Source organism: Balaenoptera ricei, chromosome 10 (genome assembly GCF_028023285.1).
Source record: "Balaenoptera ricei isolate mBalRic1 chromosome 10, mBalRic1.hap2, whole genome shotgun sequence".
NCBI classification, from domain to species: Eukaryota; Metazoa; Chordata; class Mammalia; order Artiodactyla; family Balaenopteridae; genus Balaenoptera; species Balaenoptera ricei.
This window is the reverse complement of record NC_082648.1, coordinates 26,774,550-26,794,859: the sequence shown is the minus strand read 5'-3', so window position 1 is coordinate 26,794,859 and position 20,310 is coordinate 26,774,550. Positions and strand designations below refer to the sequence as shown.

The window sequence follows — 20,310 nt, the reverse complement described above, 5'->3', positions numbered from 1 at the left end:
AACCTACAACAGATACACACTCATGAAAAGAGAAAGGAATCCAAACATAACACTAAGGATAATCATCAAATCACAAAGGAAGAGTGCAAAAGAAGAAAGGGAAAAAAAGAACAATAAAAACAACCAGAAAACAAGAAACAAAATGGCAATGAGTACATACCTATCAATAATTACTTTAAATGTTAATGGACTAAATGCTCCAACCAAAAGACACAGAGTGCCTGAATGGATACAATACCAAGACCTATATATATGCTACCATCAAGAGACTCACTTCAGATCTAAATATACACACAGACTGACAGTGAGGGAATGGAAAAGATATTCCATGCAAATGGAAATGAAAAGAAGGCCTGGGTTAAAAATACTTATATCAGACAAAATAGACTTTAAAAAAAGACTGTAGGACTTCCCTGGTGGCGCAGTGGTTAAGAATCCACCTACCAATGCAGGGGACAAGGGTTCAATCCTGGTTTAGGATGCCACGGAGCAACTATGCCCACAAGCCACAACTACTGAACCTGCGCTGTAGAGCCCACAAGCCACAACTACTGAGCCTGTGCACCACAACTACTGAAGCCTATGCACCTAGAGCCCGTGTTCCACAACAAGAGAAGCCGCTGCAAAGAGAAGCCCATGCACCGCAACAAAGAGTAGCCCCTGCTTGCGGCAACTAGAGAAAGCCCGCGTGCAGCAACAAAGATCCAATGCAGCCAAAAATAATGTTTATAATAAATAAATAAATAAATTTATGTATTTTTTAAAAAAAGACTAACAAGAGACAAAGAAGGATATTACATAATGATAAAGCAATCAATCCAACAATAAATATAACTTATTATATTTATAATAATTGTAAATATTTTTGCACCCAACATAGGAGCACCTAAATACATAAAGCAAATATTAACAAACATAACGGGAGAACTTGACAATAACACAATAGTAAAGGACTTTATTATTTTTCTTCCAATTTTATTGAGATATAATTGACATACAGCACATATAAGTTTAAGGTATACAGCAAAATAATTTGATTTACATCATGAAATGATTACCACAAAAAGTTTAGTGCACATCCATCATCTCATGAGATATGAAATTAAACAGAAAAAATGTTTTTCCTTGTGATGAAAAAAATCTTAGAATTTACTCAACTTAGCTTTCTTTTTCTCTTTTTTCTTTCTTTTTTTTCTTTTTCTGCAAAACGCTTTACTGTTTTCATTTGGTCCAAGGCTTGGGAGAGGGTTCCAGGGTGGTTAAAAAGCTGCCTAGAGGCTGCAGAGAAGGGCTTCAGGTAGAAGCCCTGACACCAGAGGGGCTCCTCAAATGTTTCTGGGCTTCAGAGGCTCCTAGTCATGCTTGCGGTTAAGCTTTTTAAGACTTTCGAAGAGATACTCACCCAGCCCAGCCTGGGGACCAGCCAGCCTGCAGATGTTGGTCAGGTGGTCGCCCAATTTCTAGATGAGTTTCACCTCCTCATCTAGGAAGTGACTCTTCAGGAAGTCACAGAGGTAGGGGTCTGCACGGGCAGAACCCAGGGCATGCAGATCCAAAAGGGCCTGGTTCAGGTTGTTTGCCATGAGTATAGCAGCTTCCATAACATCGTGGGTTTTACCCCTCTCATCTTGAGGTGGCTTCTGCACATCCTGGAAGAGGGCGTGGCTGCCAGGATGGTTTTGCATTTTCAAGAGACGGTCCCTCAGTGCCCTTGTGATTCTCCTTGGCCAGTTCGTGGAAATAGTGGCCCACGACCTCCAGGGCCACATAGTCACGGAGGAAATAGAAGCCCAGAGAGAGGTAGATGTGAGAGGCCCACACATGCATGTTAATTCTGACGAATCTGGGAGGTCATGTTTGTAAGGAGTTGAGGTAAAAAAATGGTGTTGGCTGGTGCCAGTGGCTGATTCTGAAGGTTGCAACTGGAAAAAAGGTTGGAGGATGGTCGCAGAGGCTGGAGCAAGGGGGCGTCCCGGGGTCTGTTCAGTCCAGACACTGTTGAAGCAAGAGACAGATCCATGGGACCCCAAGCGCACTGCGACTTAACTTTCATATATAATATTCAGCAGTGATAATTATATTTATCAAGTTGTACATTACACCCCTAGTACTTATTTATCTTATAACTGGAAGACTGCCTTCATCCACTTTCCCCTCCACACTCACTGCCTCTGGTAACCACAAATCTGATCTCTTTTTCTATGAGTTTGTTTGTTTATGAAATATAATTGACCCAAAATGATATGTTAGTTGCTGTTACACAACATAGTGATTAGATATTTCTATACATTTCAAAATGATCGCTATGATAAATATAGTTACCATCTGTCACCATACAAAGATATTACACAATTATTGACTATATTCCCCACAGTGTACAACTCATACCCATGACTCATTTATTTTATAACCAGAAACTTGCACCTCTTAATCTCCCTCACCTATTTCTCTCTTCTCCTCCCCACAAGTCCTCACCTCTGGCAACCACCTGTTTGTTCTCTGTATCTATGACTCTGTTTCTGTTTTGTTATGTTTGCTCACTTGTTTTGGTTTTCAGTTTCCATATATAAGTGAAATTATATAGTATTTGTCTTTCTCTGTCTGATTTAATTAATTTCACTTAGCACAATATCCTCTAAGTCCATCTATGTTGCAAATTACAAGATTTCACTATTTTTTATACCACATCTTCTTTATCCATTCATCTATTGATAAGCATTTAGGTTGCTTCCATATCCTGGCTATTGTAAATAACACTGCAGTGAACATAGTGGTGTATATTTTTTTGAATTAGTGTTTTTGTTTTCTATAGATAAATATCCAGGAGTGGAATTGTTGGATCATATGCTAATTCTATTTTTAATTCTTTGAGGAATCTCCATACTGTTTTCCATAGTGGCTGCACTAATCTACATTCCCAACAGCACTGCGTGAGGGTTCCCTTTTCTCCACATCCTCACCAACACTTGTTACTTGTCTTTTTGATAATAGCCATTCTGACATGTGTCAGGTGATAGCTCACTGTGATTTTGATTTGTATTTCCCTCATGATTAGTGATGTTGAGCATCTTTTCATATATCTGTTGGCTATCTGTGTGTCTTCTTTGGATAAATATCTATTCAGGTCCTCTGCTCATTTTTTAATCTGACTGTTTTTTTTGTTGTTGAGTTGCATGAGCTCTTTGGATATTTTGGATATTAACCCCTTATCAGATATACTGTTTGCAAATATCTTTATATTCAGTAGATGGTCTTTTTGTTTTGTTGATAGTTTCCTTTGCTGTGAAAAGCTTTTTAGCTTGATGTATATAGTCCCACTTGTTTATTTTGCTTTTGTTTCCCTTGCCTGAGGAGACATACCCCCCCCCCAAATATTGTTAACACCAATGTCAAAGAGCATACTGCCTATGTTTTCTTCCAGGATTATTATGGTTTAGGACTACATTTAAGTCTTTAATCCATTTTGAGTTATTCAAATATATGGTGTGAGAAAGCAGTCGTTTGATTCTTTTGCACGTAGCTCATGACTACATGCTTAAGAATCCAGCTGTACAGCCTGATTGCTTGGCTTCAAATACCAGCTTTATCACTGATAAGCCATGTGGACTTGTGCATGTTTCTTAATCTCTTTCGACCTCTGTTTCCTCATTTGGAAAATGGGTGATAATGATAACAATACCTACCAATCAGGGTTACTTTGAGGATTATATGAGTTAGAACTTGTAAAATGCTTACTGTGTGCAAGGAATTATTGTAACCACTCAATAAATATTCATAGTTGTCATCGATACTGTTAAAATTTTCCAGAGATAATTTACTGATCAAGTAGGCTTTTATTCAGCAATTCATAAATGGGGCAGCATCTAATCTAGCAGACAGAAAGGAGCTCAAAAGAGCCATACAAGGCAAGAAATGTTTACAGACCAAAGCAAGGAGGTATAAGGAAGTGAAACTGGGCATTTGCTGATTGGTTTTAACCAATGGCAGTGTTACTTCCATTACATGGAGCAAAGGGAAATCTTGGAGCCAGGTCAGGTTAACTTCTACTGAGCAGGCAAGCGTTGACTGGTTGGCCTAGGTCTTCCGTTGGGAGAGCAGAGGATAGAAACTAAGTTAAACCCTGGTTTGCAAATGTGGGGGCTTTACATAAATGATTCTATCTTGGGCCTAACTTGGTCACTTTAACAATAGCCAACTGAAATGACTTGGGGTTAGTAATAGATGATGATGTACATGTTATACTGAATTGAAAATTAATATTAGAGGAGCAATTGCTGTTTTTTTTAAAAATTAATTAATTAATTAATTTATGGCTGTGGTGGGTCTTCGTTGCTGCGTGTGGGCTTTCTCTAGTTGCGGTGAGTGGGAGCTACCCTTCATTGTGGTGCGTGGGCTTCTCCTTACAGTGGCTTCTCTTGTTGCAGAGCACAGGCTCTAGGCATGCGGGCTTCAGTAGTTGTGGCTCGCGGGCTCTAGAGCGCAGGCTCAGTAGCTGTGGCGCATGGGCTTAGTTGCTCCGCGGCATGTGGGATCTTCCTGGACCAGGGCTCGAACCCATGTCCCCTGCCTTGGCAGGCGGATTCTTAACCACTGCACCACCAGGGAAGTCCACAATTGCTGTTTTGAATCCAGATATAATCAGTATGGCTTAAGAGTGAAGAACCTAACTCATGGCCTATTCTTATATTTTGAGATATGACATGTAAAGATGATTTGAACAATTTACTGCCATCTGCTTGTGTGCATACATGTTCTTATTATTGACCCAATATTCACTTATATATAGCATAAGAGATATACTTAATCATTTTATATATATACTTATTATATATTTGTATACACACACTAGGAATGAATAACATGATTTAAGGAAAGTAATATTGTTTATTATTTTTATATAACCTACCCAGAGGAACAAACTATAATAAAGTTTTCTTTATATGGTATCTAGGGAAGGAAATGGAGAGGGTTCTGAGCTACAGGTAACTACAGTAAAGTGGACACAGCAAGCAAAGAGGCGAGAAAGGAAAAATGACGTCTTACCCTTTGCCCAGCTTGTCCACAAATCACTGACCACGCACCAGAAAAGACTTCCATTCCTAATAACCTTGCATTCCAAGATAAACAATGAATAATAGGAACCTCCTAAAAGCCTTGACTAACAGGAAATCCTAAAAGCTTTGCCTCCTGAGATAAGCCACAAAAACAAGAACATCCTGTTTTCCTTACCAAAAGACAGGAACATCTTGTTCTTATCCAATCTGAATTGTCAACTGCTGTATCTGAACTATAAATATCTGCCATATCATCTGAGCTACAATTTCCTCTTATTCTATTTGATGAGCCACTATTTCCGAAGGCCTAGTTCCCTTGCACTGCTAGTAAAAATGTTTCCCTGTGTTCACATTCGTCTCTGAATTTTATTTTGACAGAGTTCTTGAATAGTCAGTAGTCGTAACTGATTCTCTTGGGAAGTCCTGAGGTCGGATGCACCAAGAGCCAGCTTCATGGGCGGGCCACTTGTGCAGCTGCACAGGCCCCACCCCTGGTTTAATGCTCTGCTATCACCGTCTTGAAATTCTTAATCACTTTTATATTGCTGGTCCTGGATGTACCATAAACCTCTCTCCTGAGCACCCGAAGAGAGTAGAAAGAGCATGGTCTTTAGAGTCTGACACACCTTTTTATTTGGGAAAGTTCTCACTTTATAAAATAGCATGATACCTCAGACTGATGATTACGTGAACTCATGTAAGTATTTATCATGTTTGACATCTGGGTAAATAGGTCCATAAATAATAGTTCTGAATTGCCCCATTTTACCTTCTTTGAAGTAGAGCTATATAGCCTTATACAATCTACTTTTCTTCTCAGCATGAGTCTACATAGAAGCAGCAATTCATTTGAACAAGTATTTATTTGAGTGCAAGTTGGGCTACAGTACTCAAAACTTCAAGTTGCGAGCTTTTAAAGATACAAACGTTCGTTCACACGTCCAATCACGCAAGTTAGTTCACGCGTCTGGCGTACATTGTCACATGCGTGCATCCTCTACAACTGGTTGTGGTTTTGTGTACTTTACTGTACAGTACTGTATAGCGTACAGTATCTTTATTTCAAGCCCACGATGTCTGGAAGCAAGAGTAAAAGCAGCAGTGATATAACTGGTACTACTGTACTTTTCAAGGTACCATACGGTAAGATTAAAAATGTTTTATTTTTTGTGTTTGTTTGTTTTTTATGTATTATTTGTGCAAAAAGTATTATAAACCTATTACAATACAGTACTATATAGCTGATTGTGTTAGTTGGGTACCTAGGCTGTTGGACTTACAAACAAATTGGACTTACGAACACACTCTTGGAATGGAACTCATTCATACGTAGGGGATTTACTGTACTTACGTGTTCATTCCCTCACCTCCCATTCATTCCTCTCATTACAATCAGGCTACATCCTCCACCACCACCTCAGTGACCCTCAGTGACCTCCTTGCTGCTAAATCATCTTCAAGTGTTATCTTAGTTGACCTCTCTGTAGCATGTGACAATTTTGATGATGTTTATCTTCCGTAGCACCCCACTATTTTTTCCCTTCCTCTTTGGCTATTCCTTCTCAGTGTCAATTGCCAGCCAATTGCTATTCCTCAGCTATCTCTCCAAGGACTGATTGTTCTCACTCTATATACACCTGTTGAGTGAGCTCATCTATTCCTATACCTTCAATTTCTGTCTATATGCTGGTGACTCCTGCCATGAATATGTAACTGTTAGGCTGTTTGAGGCAGCACGAAGCAGAAAACTCAAGTCAACCAATTTTATCAACAACAAAGGGGATTAACTGAATTATATAACAGAAAGTAGTGTTGAAATAAATTTCTAGGTCCAAGATGAGGCTGCTCCTGCCCAGGATGCCATGTCAACAAACCCAAACTTAGATAATTTTCATGTTCCTATAAATGCTCTGCTTGATCAGAAGCACAGTATATCCAGCCAGCCAATCCCCAACTGCCAAGAAACTGTGATGATTTCCTTGTGTTCAGATATGCAGCCCCAGCCAATCAACTTAAGCCATATACTCTTTCCTTATTCCCTGATTGACCTGCTAGCCTTATAAGGAAATCCCTGACCTCCTAGCCAATCATGCCATTTCCTCATTGTTGCTTCAAACACTGTGTAAAATGCACTGTTGCCCAAACATCCCTCAGGAAGAGTGCTCCACTGTTTGTGAAGTACTGTATTCCCCCAATCCATAGATTGTTTCCCCTTGAATAAAGGGTATCAAACTCCTTGCGAAATTGTTTTATTTTTGTCATCTGATAGTAAAGAGGAGGGGTGGTGTTCATGCATGTTTCATTCAGGTCTCTGGCTCTTTTCCTGTGATTCTCTTACTCTGTTTTCCTGTTTAACTTCATTCAAAATGACAATGATGAGAGAACAGAGTGTTGCTTCACAAAGCATCATACAAATAAATTTGAGGAAACTTCTTACCCAGAAATCTCCAGAAAAACTTTTCCTGCTTCTTATTGGCCACGAATGAGTCACATGCCCACGTGCCCATTCTTGAACCCATCTTGGTGGCTGAGGGAATATTGTGGTTTCTTGATTAATCTAGGCCTGCTAACCTTTGAATCAATTACTATAGTAATCACTGGTTAGCCTTAATCTGGACCCACCACTGAAGATGAAGTCAGTCCCCAAACCACATCGCTGCCAAAAGATAAGGTAGGAATGAGATGGGTACGTTAGGGCAACCACAACATACATCAGACCTATATTATTCAGTGGCAAGAAACTCAAATTCTTGACATAGTTATGCTAAGTACCTGAGAGGCTAGTTTGTAAATTGTAGGCCCTAAAATCTGCAGGAAATCATTGTAAAAACACTTCTAAGAATTGTGGTATCATGAGGGTTTACACATCTTTGACCTTTAAAATAATTGGCTAGAAATAACTAGGACTTTGTTATCTTACCTTTTTATATAATTGACATTTTCTTAAAAAGAAAAAAAAATTAAAAAGCAGCTGTGACATTTTCTTTTGACTATCTAGAAGAACGCAGGCACCCAAAGTTTAACACCTCATAATACTGGGGCAGTGACCTGCACTTTTCTGGTGTTGAAGAATCAAGTAATCAGCAGGAAGACCTAGATGGATAGGTGTGTAGCATTCAAGCTGGGCAGCACTCAACAAACAGATAAGAAGGACCATGAAGTCTGCCCTTAACTGATCTGACAAGGTCTTGCAAGGTCCAAATGACTCCCAGAGTAGCAGATGATTGTTCCCCCAAAGTACTGAATTCATAAGTAAATACATGTACTATTGCTGCTATTCAATCTCACCTTTAAAAGCAAACCAGCATAATCTCCAGATCTATAGCCCCAAGGCTATATCTTCCATAGACACTGCAAAATTCATATGTCCAAAACTTAATCTCCCCTTCTCTTCAAAAAACCCCTGTAATCCTCTCAGCGCATTAAAATGGCATCACCATATGTCACCCAATTCTCCAAACCCAAAGCCTAGAAATTAGCCTTGACTCTTCTCTTTTCCCTCAACTCCAACCAATCTCTAAATCCTATTGGCTCTATTTCCATTACCTCTTGAATCTGTCTATCCAGTCTGCTGCTATTACTTTAGTTTAGGCTATTAGCAAAAGACACCTTTCTGGTCTCCAAGTCTCCATCTGTGACCGCTACAATTCGTTTACTACTTAACAGCTAGAGTTCTTTCAAAAACTCATCCTTCCTATGCATGTACTGTCCTTGCTTAAAACCTATCTATGACTCTGCACAAAGTACTTCAGACAAAGCCTAAACTGTTTAACGTAACACATGCCATCATGCCCCCATTTTAGCTTTCTAGATCAGAAGGCAAACCACCACAGCCACCCAACCCAGGCCGCTGCCTGTTTTTGTACAGTTTTCAATGTAAGGTTTTTACATTTTTAAATGGTTGAAAAAAATCAGAAGATGAATGATATTTCATAACACTGACAACTACATGAAATTCAAACCTCAGTGTCCACAAAGTTTTATTGGAACACACCTCCCCCACCCCCGCCATTCATATGGTCTATGGCTGCTTTTGAGCTACAGGACCTTTCATCCTAAGGTCAAGGATGAAAACCAGTCCTCCTAAAACCGAGTTTTCCTGCCAAGTTTATGATTAACCTCTCTTGCCCAAAACTTATTCCCTTTCTTGTCCCGCCCCTGTTCCCCTCAGGATTGAGGAGTATCAAAGAAAAGTGGGACTGAAACAAAGCAGGACCCTGCGAGGCCTTCCTGGGTATAAACTCCTCGTATTCCCCTGCTTCTTGCTTGGCCTTCCATTGAGTTCCAGAGCAGACTCAAGCAGTTAATGATCAGAACAATAGCCACAGGACTCCTAGCTCTCCTGAAGGGATATAGGTAACAATCTGATGCATATCTTTGAGTTGTTCTGCAGAAACTAAGATCCCCAACCAGGTAGAGGATGTTGAACACACGCTGACCACAAGCACACAGACCCCCAGACTGGATGGAACCAGAAGGTTGATAATTAATATTCCCCAAACATCACCCTGTTACCTCACTACCAACCAATCAGAAAAACGTCCGTGAGCTGGTCATGCACCCTGCCACCCTTGCCTGTAGTGTTGCTGCCTTTAAAAACTCTTGCCTGAAAGCCATCAGGTGAGTTCCGGTCTTTTGAGCATCAGCTGCCGGTTCTTCTTGCTTGGCGCCCTGTACTTTCCCTCACCACAACCCAGTTGTCAGTAGATCAGCTTGGCTTCAGGTAGGACACGCAGAGCCCAGTTCGGTTCAGCAACAAGGGATGTCCAACAAAACCTAAAATATTTATTTTCTGCCCCCTTATAGAAAAAGTTTGCCTGTTCCCTCCTCTACACGCACCTCACCACTCTCCATGTAGCCATCCTGAACTATTTGCAGTCCCTAACAGACCACGTTTTTCTCTCGACCTGCTCCCCCCACCCTTCCATGGGTGCTCCGGTAGAACTAACTCCATCTTAGCATTTAACAGTTGTTCTGATTGTCTTTTTACTTGTCTGGTTCAAGTGTTCACCACTGAATCCTCAGCACCCAGCACAATCCCTGCCCTCCTTCAGTGCTTGGTAAATGCGTGCTGATTGAATAAGCAGCATCCTGAAGAGATGAACAAGACTGGGTTCCAACTTTCAAAAGCTTACAAAAGGAAGACATATAAACAACAAATTAATCTACAAGGAAGAATGAAAAAGCACCAAAAAGTAGCAAGTACTCTGCAGCATAACCAAGGAGAGAGAATTCCACCTGGGGAAACGTCCCTCTTCTTTAGAAACCTTTTTGATTTGAACACAAGCCCCTGTCTCCATGATGAAATTCTTACTGAGCTTTTTTGTAGGCACGTAGTGTCCTCATCTGTGAAATAAGGCTAAATAATTCCGACTTCACAGGATTAAAAGAACATGGTTAATTATTGAAAGCACGCAGCTCAGTGCGTGCTTTCTTACAGAAAGTGCTCGGTAAACGGCAGTCACTCTCGGATCCGCTAAAACTCTGTTTGACGGTCATGGAGTCTGTATCCAAAGGGGTCCCCGGTGTGCATCGCCAGATGCTCGGCCCAGCATCAAACGCACCCCTGTAGTAAGAGCAGCGACCTCGCAGCCACGCGCGGCTCCAGGGGTACCGGGCTAGGTCGCGCGCCGGGCTGGCCGACTCGGGAAACCGCTGGAGCCGGCCCGCGGGGCTGCAGAACGACAACTGCCGCATCGCTTCTCTGAGCGTAAGGCTCCTTTCCATTTTATCCCGCCGCCGCTCCGGCGCAGCGCGCCGGACTCCGCCCCAAAGGGGCTCGGCAGTCGTCAGCGCGCCCGCGCCTGGTCACCGGAAGAGGCGGGCGACGTCACGAGGGCCTACGCGTCTCGCGCGGGGCAGGAGTTGACAGACGGTCTCTGGCTGGATTTCGGCGGCCCCGGGACCGCGGAAGAGGCTTCCGAGGGCGGCCGCGATGCCGAGCCAGCAGCGAGTCAGTCAGCTCCTGGATCTGTGAGTCCGCCCCGGCCCGCCTCCCTGTCGCCCCGCCCCGGCGCCGCCCGCGCCCGCCGCCCCGCGCGGCTCCCCTTCCCCGCCCCCTTCTTGCCTCCCACCGAGGAGGCCCCGCGGGTGTTTCCAGACCTGGGTCTCTGATTTTGTCTTCTCCTCGCTGAGGACCGTCGTGCCAGGGGGGCTGCCCGGCAGGCTCGCCCCTCTGGCCCCCGATAGATGTCCTGTCATTCAGCCTTGACAGCTCCACGCCCGGGCGGTTCCTGGCAGCGGCCTGAAAAGGGAGCTGAAAGCCTTGGTGAAACAAAACAAAACAAAACACTAGATGGGGCTCTCAAAAGCCTTCAGCAGAGTTCCACCTAGTTACTGTAACAGGGATAAATATTGATTCTTTGACACATCGCTCAAATCCTTGATTGTGCTTGCTGGGTTCAGCTCCTGGTTTTGCTATTATCCTCCAGTTGTGTGACTATGGGAGAGTAACTTCACCTCTCTGGGCCCTAGTTCTTGATCTACAAAATTAGTATAATAACAGTACCTATTTCATGGCGTTGTAGTGAGCAATAAGCTTAACATATTTAAATCCTTAGAAGGCTACCTAGTATTAAAAGAAATTTCAGAGAGCTTTATTTGATATGAATATTTTATTGAGGGAGAAACCAGAAGCACAGAGGCATGTAGTTACAGGATGGCTTATAAAGTGAGCATGAGGAAGTTGTTTAACCTTTACAATGGTTATTACATTGGGAGTTAACAGACAGCAGGGGATTGGTTAAAAGTGATTATCTTATGCTATTTTAAGAAGACGATTTAGGTTGATTATTAGAGGCATTTACAAGAAATAACCTGTTAAGTGTCACTTATGTTCATGATATAAACTAGATTTGGTTTCGCTTATGCGGTCTAACTGGCTTGGTCAGCTTGGGGGATTTTCAAACCTGGTCTCCATTTATTTTATTTAAAAACTCCCCGACTTTTGGTCTTTCTGTCGGCAAGCTGAGAGTGTGAACCAATATGGTGTTACTCTCACTACCCCTTTGATGTAGTCCTTGGGATGGATGGTCATGTAATTGCTGTTACCGGCAGTTACATAGTCACCCTGGACACGGTCAGTGGGATCATTGAGTTCTTCCAGTTGTCTAATCCTGATGGATAACATTTGATGTGTGAGTAGTCGCTGAAAGACATTTAAACTCTTGAGAGGATACAAGGCACTAGGGAGGTTAATATAATGACTATGAGGAGAATAATAGCCAAGGATTGAAAGATTCTCCAGAGCAGAGAGTCCCAGGAGCCATGATTTAACCAACTAAATAAGGGAAGAAACGTTGCCTATTTGATTAAAGATTGGCATCTGATCTTTAAGATCTTTTTGATATAGTAACATAGAAACAACATTTTTTTTTACCAGTTACGGTACATGCACTTCTGTCTTGGGTGGTTAGGGTGTCTAAGGCTATGCAGTTGTCTAAAATAACTCTGGCTAAAGAATTTACAGATTCTTGCTGTAACTGTAGAGATTTTGCAGAGGATAAGGTCTCTCCCAGTGAGGTTTAAGTGCAGTCTTTTGTTGGTATCTTTTCCAATAAACTGAGTCTCTAGGTTCTAATATATGGGGCACATTGTCTTCTTTTGGAAGCAGATCACAGAAAGCTTTATGGACCTGTGGAAATAAGCCTTTCAATATTGCATTAGTGCCTTATAGTACTGAACTATGTCATGATTACTTAGGATGGGATAAACATGAGGATGTCTTATTTTAGGAGGTGGTGTTATAGGTAAGCTTCTATCTAAGTAGGCTTCTATATGGTGTGAGCAATCAAGTATTCAGTAAGAAGCATTTCTATGGAAACAAAAGAAAGGCAAAGATTAAAGATTAGTTGGAACAAATTATAAATGCAGTTGTTGAGTCTAGAGAGCAGCCAGTCGAGAAAATTTTTGGAGTTGAGCTCGGATTTTTAGATGAAGGTGGAATGAAGGTGGCAGTTTCAAACTGATAGATTTTCCTGGTTTGCAGTTTGAATGTCTTTGATGATGTCATCAGATGTTCTGCTGAGCTCTGAGTGGCCTACATAGAAGTAGGTATGAAGGTTGTCTTGTCTATACATGATCTGTTGTGACTTCTCTGAAGTCTATATCAAGACTGATAGCTTTTGCTTGTAGGGTTTGAGGAAAAGGACAGTTTTAGTTTTTACTTCAAGTCAGAAGGGTGGGAGAAAATTGAAAATATTAGTTTGGAGAGTCGTAGCCAGATATTGGAGAAAACTAGAAGAGTTCAGGACCCAGTCCAGTTTACAGTTAGATACAAAACCTCAAAGACAATAAACAGGACTCGAATTTGATTATGAATATGCCAAAATTTTCTGTTTAAACATAATTTTTCTCTCTGTAGTCACCTCATTTTTACCAAAGATAATCATAAGTAATTTGTTTGTAAAATAAGTCGTCTCTTTAAACTTGGCTTGTTATTTACATAAGTGCAACAAGAATAGTGATTTTATGCACATTCTCAAATACGATACTCCAGTCAAAGCTTTGGTAATATCCAAGGGGCTTTATTGGCTCCATAAAGTCAACTTTAGATCCTTAAAACTGTCTTTATAAGTAAACTCAGGTTAGATCTTTAAAAGCCTCTTTATGCTAAGAAGGCAAGCCAAGGACTTGTCCAGTTGTGTCCTGTTACAAAGAGAACAGATTCTTATTGAATTTATGCAAATATCTATATTGCCATGAAAATAAGAATACTCAGTAAGGGTTTTTTTTTTTTTTTTTTAATTTGTTTGTTTTAATTCCGAAGGGATCAGGTAAGGAGAAAAAGTAAATGTTTCATTTTTGCTTACAAAAGTATACTTTACCAAATTGTTTTAAGTTTAGATAGCTTAGAAGGAGAGGGAAAAAAGGGTTCTTTAAATCTGGAAGACAAGCATTGAAGAACTGACAGTGTTTCAAACAAAGTCATAAAAGTTATAATTATTTTCATCAGTTCATTTGGTCCCATGTAATTAATCCTTGTTTTGCTTGATCTTGGGTTAGCAGTTTTATGAATTAAGCAGTTTCTCCATTAGAGTTCTAGATATTCTTACTCAGTTTAGTGATATGAGCTTCAAGTTATCAGAAGCCTGTATTCCAGAGTACTTGTCAGGGTCCTTTCCATGAATCTCCATAAAGACAAAGCATTTTGGCTTGTAGTTGATTGTAAATGCTTAACTGTGAAGCAAAACTTAGTTACCTATTCAGCCAAAGTGACAAAAGATTTCAAAAGCCAATACAGAAAGTTACATAGTTAACTATGTAACTTTCTTTGTAACTTTTGTAAAGTTACAAAGTTACAAAACAAAACCAAAAAAACCTTACCTCTTGTAATGTTGTAAAGATTCAGTTTTCCTAAGTAGTTAAGGACCTGATAAAGATAACATGAAGCACAGGAAATTATTTTGCTAAGACACAGAATCTTTAGTTCCTAGACAGTTTACACAAAAGGTAAAGAAAAACCTTTTATAAAACAGTAAGTCTCCTACATACAAACAAGTTCTGTTCTGAGAACGCGTGTGTAAGACCAATTTGTTCATAAGTCCAACAAAGTTAGCCTAGGTACCCAACTAACACAATTGGCTGTATACTGCTGCTTTTACGCTTACTTCCGGACATCCTGGGCTTGAAATAAAGATACTGTACTACTGTACTCTATACAGTACTGTACAGTAAAGTACGCAAAAACACAGCCCTTGTAGAGGATGCACACATGTGACTATGTATGCCAGACACGTGAACTAACTTATGTGATTGGACATGCGAATGCACGTTCGCATCTTTGAAAGTTCGCAACTTGAGGGTTCATATGTAGGGGACTTACTGTATCTTATTAAGAGCAGACCAATAATTTAAGAAACTTTGTGCTTTTAACACAGAGGGGAAAAACGTTCTAGTTTGTTTCAGTTTATTACTGAGCTCATTTTTTAAAACCCTTATAAATAAATCCATTTAATTTTAGCTAACTTTGACCTTCCAACATAAAATTTCTAAATAAGCACTTTCTATATCCATTTAGAGTTTGTGTTATTCCTTTCCTCTTTCTCATTCTGGAATGAACAGTAATTTTACTTTACAAAATTACTGTACAAAATTACTCTCTTTTTTCCATAACAAAAATACAACCTATATTCTTTGCATGCTCTTCTTGTAAAAGTACATCCCATTTTCTTCTCATACTTTGTATACAAAGTTGTTTTCTTTCATTCTTGTTTCTAGTATTTTATTTTTATATATTGATTATAAATTTTAACCTTTATTAACATTTATTTTCCAGTGAAAACTAGGAAGCATGAAGTTGTGAACTGTCATAATAGCAGCAACCTATAGTAGATTAGCAAATTCATGAATGCATAATTACAAAAAATTATATTTTTTAGAGACGTTTTCTCACAGTACAATTTTTTCTTACAGTTTTGTGGAGATATAATTGACATACAGCACTGTGTAAGTCTGAAATGTACAGCATAATGACTTACATACACAATAAGTTTAGTGAACATCTATTGTCTTATACAGATACAAAATTAAAGAAATAGAAAAAAAGGTTTTTTTTCTTATGATAACTCTTAGAAATTATTCTCATAACAGCTTTCATATGTAACATACAGCAGGGTTAATTATATTTATCATGTTGTGCCTTATATCCCTAGTACTTATTTATCTTATAACTGGAAGTTTGTAGCTTTTGACTGCCTTCATCCAATTCCTCCTGCCTCTGGTAACCACAAATCTGATCTCTTTTTCTGTGAATTTGTTTGCTGTTTGTTTTTGAAGTATAATTAACCTACAACACTATGTTAGTTACTGTTACACAACATAGTGATTCAGTATTTCTATACATTTCAAAATGATAACCATGATAAATCTAGTTACAGTGTCACCATACAAAGATATTATATAGTTGTTGACTGTATTCGCCACACTGTACATTTCATACCCATGACTCATTTATTTTGCAGCTGGAAGTTTTGTACCTCTTAATCTTCCTCACCTATTTTTTTTCTGCCCCCCATCCCCTCCCTTCTGGCAACCAGCTCTTTGTTCTCTGTATTTATAACTATTTCTGTTTTGTTTGTTCAGTTTTGTTTTTTAGATTCCACGTGTAAGTGAAATCATACTGTATTTGTCTTTCTCTGTCTGACTTACTTCACTTAGGATAATGCCCTGTAGGTCCATCCATATTGTCGCAAATGGCTAGATTTCATTCTTTTTAATGGCTGAGTAATATTCCATTTTAAAATATATATCACGTCTTCTTTATCCATTCATATGTTGATGGGTGCTTAGGTCGCGTCCATGTCTTGGCTATTGTAAGTAATGCTGCAGTACCAACATAGGGGTGCATATATCTTTTTGAATTAGTGTTTCTGTTTTCTGTGGATAAATACCCAGCAGTGGAATTGCTGGATCATATGGTAGTTCTATTTTTAATTTCTTAAGGAATCTCCATACTGTTTTGCATAGTGGCTGCACCAATTTACATTCTCACCAACAGTGCACAAGGGTTCCCTTTTCTCCACATCCTTGCCTACACTTGTTATTTGTTGTTTTTTTGATAATAGCCATTCTGATAGGTGTGAAGTGATATCCTTCTCGTTTTGGTTTGCATTTCCCTGATGATTAGTGATATTGAACATCTTTTCATGTATCTGTTGGCTGTCTGTGTGTCTTCTTTGGAAAAATATCTATTCAGTTCCACTGCTCATTTTTTAATCGAGTTGTTTGTTTTTTTTAATGTTGAATTGTATGAGTTCTTTGTATATTTTGGATATTAACCCCTTATCAGATATACTGTTTGCAAATATCTTTATATTCAGTAGATGGCCTTTTTGTTTTGTTGATCATTTCCCTTGCTGTGCAAAACCTTTTTAGTTTGATGTATATAGTCCCACTTGTTTATTTTTGCTTTTGTTTCCTTTGCCTGAGGAGACGTACCCCAAAATATTGCTAAGACCAATGTCAAAGAGCATACTGCCTATATTTTCTTCTAGGAATTTTATGGTTTCAGGTCTTACATTAAAGTCTCTAATCCTTTTTTTTGTTTTTTGCTGCGTTGGGTCTTTGTTGCTGTGTGCGGGATTTCTCTAGTTGCGGTGAGTGGGGGCTACTCTTTGTTGTGGTGCCACGGGCTTCTCATTGCGGTGGCTTCTCTTGTTGCAGAGCACGGGCTCTAGGTGGACGGGCTTCAGTAGTTGTGGCTCGCGGGCTCTAGAGCACAGGCTCAGTAGTTGTGGCGCACAGGCTTAGTTGCTCCACAGCATGTGGGATCTTCCTGGACCAGGGCTCGAACCTGTGTCCCCTGTATTGGCAGGCAGATTCTTAACCACTGTGCTACCAGGGAAGCCCCTCTAATTCATTTTGAGTTTATTTTTAATATATGGTGTGAGAAAATGTTCTAATTTTATTCCTTTACATGTAGCTTCCAGTTTTCCCAGGAACACGTACTAGAGAGACTGTCTTTTCCACATTGTATATTCTTGCCTCCTTTGTCATAGATTAATTGACCAGAAATGTATATTTCTGGGCTCTCTATTCTGTTACATTAATCTATGCTTCTGTTTTTGTGCCAGTATCATACTCTTCTGATTTCTGTAGCTTTGTAGTATAGTTTGAAATCAGGAAGCATGATACCTCCATCTGTGACCTTCTTACTCAGGATTATTTTGGCTATTGGAGGGTCTTTTATGTTTCCATACAAAATTTAGGATTATATTTTCTAGTTCTGTGAAGAATGCCATTGGTATTTTGATAGGGATTGCACTGAATCTGTAGATTGCCTTGAGTAGTAAGGTCATTTTAACATTTTTAATTCTTTCAATTCATGAACACAGTGTATCTTTCCATCTATTTGTGTCGTCTTCAATTTCTTTCATCAGTGCCTTATAGTTTTCTGAGTACAGATCTTTTACCCCCTTAGTTATATTTATTCCTAGGTATTTTATTCTTTTTGATGCAGTTGTAAATGGGATTGTTTTCTTAATTTCTCTGTCTGATAGTTCATTGTTAGTATACAGAAATGCAACAGATTTCTGTATATTTATTTGTATCTTGCAACTTTACTGAATTCATTGATGAATAATGGTAGGATTTTGGACAGTGTCTTCTGGGTTTTCTATGTGTAGTATCATGTCATCTGCAAACAGTGATGGTTTTACTTCTTCCTTTCTGATTTGGATTCCTTTTATTTCTTTTTCTTGTCTGATTGCTGTGGCTAGGACTTCCAATACTATGTTGAATAGAAGTGGTGAGAGTGAGCATCCTTGTCTTGTTTCTTATCTTAGAGGAGATGCCTTCAGCTTTTCACTATTGAGTATGATGTTAGATGTGGGCTTGTCATATATGGCCTTTATTATGTTGAGGTATATTTCCTCTGTACCCACTTTGTTGAGAGTTTTTTATCATTATGATTGTTGGATTTTGTCAAAAGCTTTTTCTGCATCTATTGAGATGATATGATTTTCTTCTTCAATTTGTTAATGTGGTGTATCACATTAATTGCTTTGTGGATATTGAAACATTCAAGGATGAGATTGGTTCAATCTCATCCCTGGGTTAAATCCCTATTGATCATAGTGTGTGACCCTTTTCATGTATTGTTGAATTCAGCTTGCTAATATTTTGTTGAGGATTTTTGTGTTTATGTTCATCAGTGATATTGGCCTGTAATTTTCTTTTTTTGTGATATCTTTGTCTGGTTTGGGTATCAGAGTGATGCTGGCCTCACAGAATGAGTTTGGAAGCATTCCTCCTTCTGCAGTTTTTTGGAATAATTTGAGAAGGACAGGTGTTAACTTTTTTCAAAATGTTTCGTAGAATTCACCTGTAAAGCCATCTGGTCCTGAACTTTTGGGAGGTTTTTAAATTACTGATTCAACTTCATTCACATTCATAATTGACCTGTTCATATTTTCAATAGTACAGTTTTTTAATCTAGCAAAAGACATGTTTATTATAACCCCAAGTAGCTTTTATCTGTAAAAATTAAGAAGCCAAAAACTTCTGATAAATTTATGTTTAGCAATTAATGTTTCAGTATATTATCTTATTTGGAAATGATCTAGATATGATAGACTAGATAATGAATATCCATCATTTAAGTTAACTTAGTATAAACTTTTATCTTACATCTATTTAATTTACTTGTTTTTAGTAAGTATGCTTGGATTAAACATTAAACAGCTAATCATCATCTTATATTGTTTTTCTTGCTGCCAAATTTTGTAATGTAGGGATAGCACGAGCTTATTTTACTAGTAAACCTGGGTAGAAATGTTTGTATATTTGCATTATATTTAATGATGACAACCCTGAGGACAAGCCTATTTTATTAAACCAATACATTTCAATTAGCTTTTATTTACCAAAAATCATTCCAGATCACACAAACTTGAAAAGCATTTGGATTGGTTTCTATATTTCTGAGAGTTTTAAGAGCACTTAATTTATATAAGTGCTTATTTTCCTTTAAGCAGATTAAATAGAGCTCTTTAAAAAATATCACAGACCATACATGAATTCGTATATACATAAATATATAGACAGACACAAACAGATTGTATAATTTTCATTTTTAAATTTTAACCATGTGTCAGGCACAGTAATATAAAACTCAGAAGAATAGCTGGATCCAAATTATTTCTGGCAGATGGAATAAATTAAGGTTACCTGCTTATGGCTAGAGCTTTTTACCAAAATTTTTTTTATTTGTGTGCTGTAAGGATTCTTTTAGAGAAGCTATTTTTGGAGTTATTTTGTCTTTTAGAAGCTTTTGCCTACCATTGTCTCTGAGAAGTTTGGAATAGTCTCTTTTTAAGGGTGTCCCTAAAGTGGACTATCTTATCTAAATTAAAGGTTCCACAAAGTGGCTACTGCAATTCCAGTCGTCCTTCATAAAGTTCACCCATTTTTCCAAAAGGCACAAGATCCTGGTCTGTGATTTGGACCAGGTGGAACCCATCTTCACCTTAGATTCTCTAGGACATCTTAACTCTGAGGGGTCCTGTTTTTGAACAGCTGTTCTGAAACACAGGGAATTACACTTCCCTCTCTTTTTCAACAGAATAGGGTGACTTATCAAAAAGTTTCAACAATAGTTGCGCAATAAAATTGGCGAGCTCAACACGAAAGGGAGTGAAGCTTGGATTCAAGAGAGGTTTACTGTGAAACTTCTTGGTCAGTGAGAAAACAGTGAGCATAATGGGCTCCATGAATACTGGCACTTGTTTACTCACCAGCCTCTTGACTAATCAGGGAT

The 20,310-nt window shown here is 39.0% G+C and overlaps 1 protein-coding gene across 3 annotated transcripts in view; it reads left to right on the top strand.

Annotated features, from left to right (window-relative positions):
• The window catches only part of AMN1 (antagonist of mitotic exit network 1 homolog), an 84,983-nt gene that overhangs the window by 12,642 nt on the left and 52,031 nt on the right, over positions 1-20,310 (top strand). The window contains exon 1 of one of the 3 annotated variants that reach the window (XM_059935604.1): positions 10,862-11,027. The exons of 1 other annotated variant lie outside the window; for it this stretch is intronic. Coding sequence is in view for 1 of the 2 variants with exons in the window: in XM_059935602.1 (XP_059791585.1) it covers positions 10,990-11,027 (38 nt within the window). In the remaining variant the exon portion in view is untranslated. Of the gene's footprint in view, positions 1-10,861; positions 11,028-20,310 lie in introns of those variants that run through there. One more of the 3 variants, XM_059935602.1, reaches the window with a different exon arrangement.